Below are 9494 nucleotides of genomic sequence, written 5' to 3' on the forward strand. Positions count from 1 at the left end.
TTCTATGTCCAAATGAATGTCTCCTTCAAAATGTCTGAAAACCTATCACAAGCATCCATTACAACTGTATAGTTTTACATTCATTTTCTAACATTACTATCTATATTGAAAATTGTAGCGTAAATCTTTAGATGTCCCCTGGATTTCTACAGGATAAATGACTGCGAGACTGCTTGGCATTGAAATCTCATTCTCTTCACTTAAATGCCTTCTTAAGAATTGACCGGGGGGGGGGGGACACCACAACTGAATGTGGTTTAAAATAAGAGCAGGATGAGAAAATGTAATAGAGCTGTGGTTTAGCTGCAATTAAGATTAATCTTAATTGCATTATTCATTTAATCTGTAAAGTAGGAATAAAACAAACAAATGCCCTTTGTTCACTTTCTCATGTGTACCTTAATGTTTCGTTACCAAATCCACTGAGAAAACTTCAAATGCTTTTAACCAAACATTATAAAACCATTCCAAACATGTGATAACCTCTGTAACACAGCCCAAAACTTTACACTCACTTTCTCTTCAACATCTTATCTATCACCTTTTCAAAAAAATAAAGCAGAGGAAAGACATATTTCTTATCTGCAAAGCAAATAGCGGTTGAGCAAATAGATATAGACTTGCTGTTCTGGAAACTTATACATCTGCTAAGAAAAGCCATTTAATCTCAAACCAAGCAGACATTCACCAAAGAACCATCCTTTAGAGTACCAGATTAACACCCACCGGAATGCAGAGGAGTGGGGATTAGACCATGCTCAATAAACTAACATGTTATGTTATCTTTCCTGGTTCATATGCCACCAATAGAAATGTGTGCACCATTCTTCCACCCCAAGAAAAGCATGATGTCATTTTAAGATTTATGCCAGAATGTTTTTAAGTATGCCTCAAATGGAATAATCACTTTATCAGTATCCTTGGCCTCCATTTGGGGCTTGTTACATTATGGACGCAGTCAAGACTTTGCACAGGCTGTATCCATACTTCTGTACACAAGATTTCTCTCTATCCTCACACCTCAAATCTGAGACACCGAACATCTAGCCAGTCCTAACTTTTGTGATTTTCAAAGAAAAAGTAAGACTGACATCGTTCACAAACCACAGTTTACCACTGTGATAGACCACTTTCTCCGCACTCATTCTGGGAAGAAGCAAAACACAACCCTCAGCTTGTTGTTACATCTGAACTAATGATTGGAATAATGGAGTGACCAAATTATTAGCTACTGAACTATTCAGGGTCTTGTTATTAATATCTAAAGGCTGGAAAAACTCAGAACCAGGTTACCTGAATGTGCATTTCCCCCCAATATAGGCTGAGAAGATCATTAAAATCACCAGAGAAGGCCTTGCTGATTATACCGTAACTTGCTATGTGTCATCTGGTGGCAGTTCAAAAGCTGACTTCCTCTGTGGTGGTGTTCACCCTTTGGAACACTTTCTCTCCCTGTTATTTGGAAGGCATGGGCTGTTGAGTCGTTTATTTATTTATTTTTTAAAAAAACTGCTTGGGCTTTCCACCACCCTTCTGCCCAATATTTCTGATTATTTAAATTGTTTTAAAATGCACATTTACACTTATGCATTGCTTTGTAATAGGTGCAGTACAGAAATATTTATTTATTTAGTACTATGTCTATAATGCTTACATTCCCTAAGAATAGGTAATACGCATGCCACAGTCTACTGGAGTATATGTGGCAGCAACATACACAAGAACCCTTTTAGTGGCAGTGCCCCAAATGTGAGGAACTTTTTGATCCCAAAGCTTAGATTATCTTCGTCTTACCTGTGCCCTGGATAAATTGAATGACTTTGCTTTGTTAGCATGCACTGTAATTCTACTGCTGTTTCTGCTACACAGAAGTAGGCCATAGGGAATTCATTGGCGCATACTCCCAGGTAAGTGAGAGTAAGGTTGCAACCTAATTGCTGTATCCAATGAAGTAGTGCCAGTTGGCGCAAGGACATACACAATGGAACATCCTCTCCCACCTCTTTCCCCCAGCAACCCCAGCTCTGGGGTTTTCCAGAACCCTCTGGAGCAAATTTGGGGAAGGTACAGGGAGGAATCCTCCACTTATTTTATGCTAGTTTTTAGACGAGTGATGTGCTGTTATTCATTTGACTATTTTAACTGACGAGGGTTATTGGGGTTTTTTTTACCTGTGATGTTGCTTGTTATACACTGTTAGTCACTTTGAACATCTCTGTTGCAAAGCAGAAGCAGAATAGAACTGCTATAAATTAATAAAATAAATAATAATAAATAACCATGTGGAGGTAGTACCGGTATCATCTCCCAACGTTCCATGAAAATCTGAATATAAGCGGAATATGTCTTAATATTTGCAGAAGGTCTCCCTCTGCCACCATGCAATGAAGTACTGTACTATATATTCTGTTGCCTATATACCGGTACTATGTGACATGTCTCAGCCTGAGTAAGAAACAGGATGGATTCAATAGGCCTTGCTATCAAGTAAGCATGCACAAGATTGCATCCTCACAGCACCCCCCATTGTCTACTCAGAGGTAAGCCACCAGGTTCAATGAGGCTCCTTAGAATGGTGTTTAGGCTTGCAGTCTCAGTGACTTATCATAGAAACACTTTGCTATTAAATGGGAATGGTTTTCAATGGAACTACTCAAGAAGAGCAGGTATATTTAAGGCTCCATTTCAAAGGCTGCAATTCTATGCACACTTACCTGGGAACAGACGCCACCAAACTCAAAGCAATTTACTTTTGAGTAAACATGCATAGGATTGGGCTGCAGGTCAGTGGCAGAATTTTGAAAGTGTCACTGTACTTGTTTAAGTAACATTGTAAATCAGAGGAATTATTTCGCAATGGAATACCTTGATTTTGCTATAAAGCTTCTTCTTCTGCTCTATAGCGCAAAACTTACTATGCAGCCTGTATATAATTTCCCAAACAGAAAACTTACCATCTTCAATGGGGCTTACTCCTAAGTAACCATACATAAAATTGCAGCCTTGATCCATGCATTGTTCTTGAGTTTACCTAGATGGTTTCATGACACACTGTAATTCGTTTCCTTCTAAATACAATAGGACTGCTACACAAAGTCATTATAATTAAACACTGTGGTTAATGGCATATTGTAACAGGAAAAAATGCAATGTTGTTGTTACTAGACTACTTAGTGGAATTCATTGAAATTAGAACTTATTCAAATCGGAGTATTGCTAGGCATACGTGCCCTGAAAAATGTGTGCCTGCTGCAAAGTTAATTTCTGCTTTCCCAAGTTATAAAGTGGCCTTTATGTGGTTAAGAGGGGAGTTCTCAAAATGTACAGTCTGGTGATTGAAAAACACTGCAACCCTTCTGTCTTGACTCTAAAGGCAGGCACACAAAGCCTCTCTCTCTTAGAGCAATACAAAATGTCACCACAGGCTGACGCTCTTTCTACAAGAATAATGAGACATTCTCCACAGTGAAGGAAGAACACAGTTCACAGTTTGCTTCCCTTGATTTCAGTGCATGCACAATGAGACAGATAGAAAATCAGAAACAGAACTGCCCAGGTTGTTTCGAAGACACTTCAGAACTTTCTTGTTTGCTGAAATCCCAAGAAGCTTGAGTGATAGCAGGAGTCAAACTGAACTTTCACTTACAGCCCGCTTACTCCAGAGATTTCCAACTGACTTATTCTGCTCCAGAAGAAAAGGAATGTAGATGGGAATCCACATTCACTTGCACGCAATACTACTCATAATTTTAGAAGAACTAATATTCAGAGAGTTGTTTTAAAAGAACTCAGTGGGCAAATTACAGCTCTAGGAGGTACTGTCAGGAGGACTTTGACATAGGGGAGCTTCAACCCTTTGCAGGGGGTGGGAGTTAAAAAGCTCACAAAACAAACAAATGAGCTGCATGCTCCAAAATTGCGAGCCCTGAATAACAGCCATAGGTATTGCAAGGGAGCTTTTCTAGCTCAATATGTTGTGATCAGTCGAATTCAATCAGAGGTATCTATCCTACCACCAATGCAATGCTCAGGCTGACTGACTCTGGATGAGAATTAGAACAAATCTCTCACTCATTCATACATATGAACAAAGTCTAACCCAAACTGTGAGGTGGAACTATTCCCAGGAAGGCTGGAAAGCCTTTCTGCTATTCCTATGTATCCACATTTGTAGACGCAGATACAATGGCAAGTCTCTCTAAGGGGCTTATTATATTGCTGCTTAAAGTATTAGTGATTGAAAATGCACAATCCAAAGTGACACGCCTCACAGATCTGCCTTTAGCTGGCAACTAGCATCCGTTTGAATTATCTTGGTTGCTATTTAAGAATCTTACTTCCCCTCCCCATACCCCTTCTCTCTCTCTCTCTCTCTCTCTCTCTCTCTCTCTCTCTCACACACACACACACACACACACACACACACACACACAGCAAAATCAACACACAGAGAGATCTGCTTGTCATAGGTTTCCTAACAAATGCAGGTGAGGTCACCTCTTTCTGCTCCCTCTCCAGCAGCACAGGCAGAAAGGCAACTTTGAAAGGGAGAGAGGAGAAACCCACCGAACTAGAGGCTTTTCTGTTTCCGACAAATCTTGGAGGATTCCTCTGGGAGCCAAACGGTTGCTGGCAACCACAGAAAGCAGATTTTGTTTGCTTTCACAATAAAACGAAAGCAGCGGGGGGGGGGGGGGAGAGATAGTCCACAAACTGTAATGGAGAAAATGCTGAAAACTTAACCAGCATATATTCGGAGGTAGGGTGGGGAAAATAAGAAAAGAAAGTAGGCTATGCAGGGCGAAAATATTTAATACTGGTTTCTACGTACTAATTTGTGCTGAAAATGGGGTACGTTCCAAAAGGACTACGAATCGCAGTGGAAGTGTCACGTAGCGCGATCCTAAACCAGTTTACCCCTCCCCCGTTTTCAGTGAGGCTTCTCCAAGACCTGTAACAGGATCGGAGCCTTGCAAGGCTGGAGGGTGGGAAATGAACACACCTTAAAAAACAACACCTGAGCACTATATGGAAGAATTAAAGCATCTCTCAAAAAGCACCCACTACCAGTATAATCCAAAGGATCTCCGCAGCAGCCGATCTTTCTGAGTAAAGGGGCGAAGTCCCACTGAGTTCAGCAGGCACAGAGCTGAGGGTTTGGGGGACAAGCCTGTTTAATCAGCAATGCGATCGATCCTCGCCAAATCGCAACTACGTAGGTGCCGCCGCCGCCACCAAACGCTGGAAATCTCCATCGCCAGGCGCGAGCCGGCCACGAGATCACAAGGGAGGGAAGGGGATCGCGAGGGAAGGAGCCCCTCTCTCCCAGGCTGCAGGAAGAAGCGGCGAGTCCGACGGAGCGCGCAACCCGGGGACAGTCAGACCCACCACCTGCAGCCTCCTCCGCAGGGCTCGCCCCTGCCCGCCCCCGCCTCTCCTTCGGAAAGTTCCGGAGCAGCTCCCCCGAGCGCGGCTACCGGACGCCCCCCAGCGCCCCCCACCTGCGCCTCGCCGGAGCCCCGCACTCACCTGGCCGCAGGCAAAGGGCAGAGAGCAGCAGGCAGAGCAGCAGGAGAAGCCGCGAAGGCGGCTGCAGCGGGCGGCGGGGGCAGCAGCAGGCGGCGGCGGCGGCAGAGGGGGTCTCCATCCCGCCTCCCCGCGAAGCGCCAGGCAAACGGCGACTTCGGGCGCTGCCACTCCCGAGGCGAGGGGACGAAGGAAGGCGGGCGGACGGACAGGCGAAGGCGCGTAGACGGCTCCTCCTCACGCGCGCTCTCTTGAGCTGCTCTTTCGCTTTCCCTCAGACAGCGCGGACGACGACTTCTTCTTTTTTTTTTTTACTCTCCTCCACCCGGTCCTCCTACAAAGCGAAACTTCCGCCCGCCGGGAACTTTCTAGGCAGAAGTTGGAGGCGCGGCGGGCGAGCGAGCCACCGGCAAGCTCCGGCGGTCCCTGCGAGCGACGAGGAGAGAGCGAGAGGCAGCGAGCGGCTGGCCGGCCCCGACTGCACACGAGCAGGTGGCTCTTTCCCTCTGGCAGCCTAGCGGCGCTCCAGGACCGAGAGCGGCGAGCGGAGGCGGGGCCAGCCCTGGGAAGGCACGCCCCTTCCCCTCGCTCGCCTGGCCCCGCCCGCGCCGTCTGCCGAGAGCCCTCGGATCCGCTCGGCTCTCCCGAGTGCGAGGTGCTCGGCTGTGGGAGGAGGGAGCCAGAGGCCGTGGCGACTGCAGGGGGCGCGCGGGGGGGGGGGAGAAGCTTTTCCCATTGGCCCCGCAGGGCGCGCTCGAGGCATGGACAGGGAGGTGGGGGGCAGAGAAAGGCTGCTTAGAGCCCTTTCTGAGCGGAAGGAGACGTCGCTGCTGAAGCGTCTGTGGGGTTTGGGGGGGGGCGTCCTCGTGCATCATGGTTTTAAATCGGGGCTGGAGCTGCCGCTTGGGACTCGGGAGTAGGGCTGGGGAGTGGCAATTTAGGGAGCGAGCCGGTTGCAGGAGGCTGGAAGTGCATCGATAGGGAACAGCGCGGTTGGGATTCCGAGCTGGAGATCCTCACGTGCTGTGGGATCCCATAGGCGCGTTTGCGGAGAAGTAAGTCCCACTGTGTTCAACGGAGCTTGCTCCGAGGGAAGGGCGCATAGGATTGCAGCATTATCGAGCGGAGAAGTGCGCGGAGACGCGGTGGGGCGTGTGGATGAAGGAAGCTTGACCATTTCGAAGATGAAATGGCTGGCACGTGAATTGCTTCTCTAGATTGTCCTCTCAGTGGTCTGAGCTGGCCTGGGCTTAGACCGTCCTCTGTCAGAAGCATGAAGCTGGGCGATGCAGGATGTATGTACAATGTTAATCGGAAAAAGTAGGAGCCAGCAGAAAACTCGAGCCACCATGAATTAAAAATGCGAGACGCATCTACTTGAAATCCTTTCTTGGTGGTGAATCCAGTGGGACTCCTCTTCATACATAGGGCAAGGCACTAAAGGGCCAAAGAGCTTTTGGATGCTTTTGCTACAGCAGACTTAACACGGTTTCTGTTCAGGAGCTTCATACCAAAAGTGCTTCAGCAGCCTGACTCCACAGTGAACAGAGTCTTTCAATTCTTAAATTGATCTTTTCCCATGAGTTTTGCTGCCTCTGTGATCCCAGATCTTACCAAAGTCTTCAGCTGACAGCTCAGTCGGTGTGAGATAGATGGAAAGGGTGAGTTGGGTCTGGTTTAGTTAGGGAAACTGTTCTTAAATCCTCAACTCTGCACTGCCAGCCCCTTGATCCTTCCCTAGAATAATCTCATTGATTTTAAAAGGAACTAAACAGAAACTGGTTTCAGGGCAAGTGCATCATCTTTTGCAGCTTTCCCGGATTGTGCCTCTTAGCCTTTTTATTTTGCTGTCTCTGATGGCGTGGAGTAGGTTACACACACACTGCTGAAATGCTATTATATTGGGGCACAATTTTTCTAGTAAAACATCTGCTCACAGCCCAATACACACCTGTGCAATTGTTGCACCGCTGATCTATGAACAGACTCTACGCTTATTTTTTCCTATGTGATATCCCCTCGCTTGTTAGGAAAGCAGAACATGTGAAGTGGTCCCGGGTGCTTTGCAGAATCAAGCGGAGGGGGGGGCAGGGAGAGAGCGCATCCTTGTATCTCGGTAGTACAGATGTACTTTGCCCTGCAATGCCTTTGACTACAGTGATTTAAAACAGAATATTTCTGTTTTATCTGAACGAAGCCTTTCTTGTGGCAAAAGCTCTTAAAAATAACTATTTAAAATGTTTAAATTGACAATGCACATACGGTATATATAATATGCCATGGGGAAATTTGCGCAAAGAGAAGAAGAGGCTGAGTCATAGCTGCCAAGTTTTCCCTTTTCTCGCGAGGAAGCCTATTCAGCATAAGGGAAAATCCCTTTAAAAAGGGGATAACTTGGCAGCTATGGGCTGAGTGCATGCAGGCTAGGGACTCACTAGGTTATCACACACGCATGAAGAGGATAAACAACTGGGAAACTTCTCCTTCCATATCTCAGGAGTCTGGAACTGCTGGGCTCTTTGGCTACCTGAGTAGCTTCATAACCATAGTGGTTTTGCACTATTGTTCACTTCCCTTATACTGCTGATTCCTGAATTTTACCAGTGGTTGAACAGGAAGCTGCTCATTTAGAGCCCCAACTCTTGAGTGGTTAATGTGGGGTAAGGGAGTATATAGCATATGGGACAGTTTCAGGTCCTAATTGCATTCCTCCTTCCAGTATACTTTTATCTTAGACTCTGCTCCTTCAGTCTAAAGACTTATTTGAGGGGTGATTAATTAGGAATGTTGTAAATGCTTCACTCCATTCCATTCCAAACATTCAGAACCCTTAAAAACATATAGCATAATTAATGGTGGCAGTAATGCCTACCTCCAAGATACCATAAACTGTTATGAACTCTAACAAGCCAATTTTCCTCTACTCTTTTCCTCAACTACCGCGCCCCCCAGCCATCTCCCCCCAGCCAATATCCTTAACAGCACCTGCCTCCTGGAGAGCAATAATTATGTTCAGTCATCAGTGTGTGTTGAGTTTTTCCTAACACAAATTAAAAATGTTCATTTTTTAACACACCTAACACAGGTTCTCTTGAACACCCCACAACAATTTTTTTCCTGGAGGGCATCCCATTTCCCTGTTGAGCTGATAAGCATGGCACCACCTGTATGGCATGAAAAGTGACAAATAGTGACCCACAATGGGAGTGCTTCTATTAAGGAGTTTAGTAGCACTGTTCAGGGTTCATGGATAATGTATTTGGGGGAGGAGGAAGGAAAAATCATAACAGGCTGCACAAGCTCCTAACAGCTTATAGTAAGCATCCTGGAGGGATGGAATTCTTAATGTTATTGCTGGGGTGTCCCCTGAGTATGTGAAAATTACTCCTTTGTCTGTAGGTGGCCCTGTTTCACTGCCCAGCTGATAGGAATGGGACCACCAAGTTCAGCATTAGAAAGGATGATTGCAGAACAAGATTTAATGAACCAGTAAGCTTCCTTGCACCTAAGGCAGCAAATATTTCTTTGAAAATTAATTATAACACAAGTGAAGTGATTTCATAAATTCTTATTCAGGCAGGTTGGAAATGATCATTTTAATGGTGAGATATAGGTGGTCTTAAGTTGGCACTGTTTGTTACCTGATGAGCGAGACCACTTGAAAAAGACGGTCTGAAAACACACAGCACATTTCCGTTATGAATAATCTTTCATGTGCTCATTGTGGTTGGGCTTTACCAGAAGTGATCACATCTTACTCTCAAAAGGGAAATACAAAATGAGGAATGGGTGAAAACCCAATTGTAGACAATTTGGTAACCCAAGTCACCAAGTTCATTCTATACCAAGAATGAGTCACTCGGCTCATGCTTTGGTATACTCATAATAATTTCACTATGCCAACATAATATGAAAGTAAGCAGTGCTTTTTTCTGGGGGAAAATGTTTAGGGGATACTCTCATTTTCC

The 9494-nt window shown here is 45.5% G+C and overlaps 1 protein-coding gene across 5 annotated transcripts in view; it reads right to left on the bottom strand.

Moving 5' to 3' along the window:
- Positions 1-6052, bottom strand: part of ALCAM (activated leukocyte cell adhesion molecule) — a 116940-nt gene extending 110888 nt beyond the window's left edge. For 3 of the 5 annotated variants that reach the window (XM_035116770.2, XM_035116768.2, XM_035116766.2), the window contains exon 1: positions 5530-6051. In XM_035116770.2, the coding sequence (XP_034972661.2) occupies positions 5530-5647 (118 nt within the window). In that variant the 5' untranslated portion in view covers positions 5648-6051. Of the gene's footprint in view, positions 1-1794; positions 4364-5529 lie in introns of those variants that run through there. The other 2 variants (XM_035116767.2, XM_035116771.2) reach the window with 2 other exon arrangements.
- Positions 6053-9494: the final 3442 nt, after the last annotated feature.

Source organism: Zootoca vivipara, chromosome 4 (genome assembly GCF_963506605.1).
Source record: "Zootoca vivipara chromosome 4, rZooViv1.1, whole genome shotgun sequence".
NCBI lineage: Eukaryota > Metazoa > Chordata > Lepidosauria > Squamata > Lacertidae > Zootoca > Zootoca vivipara.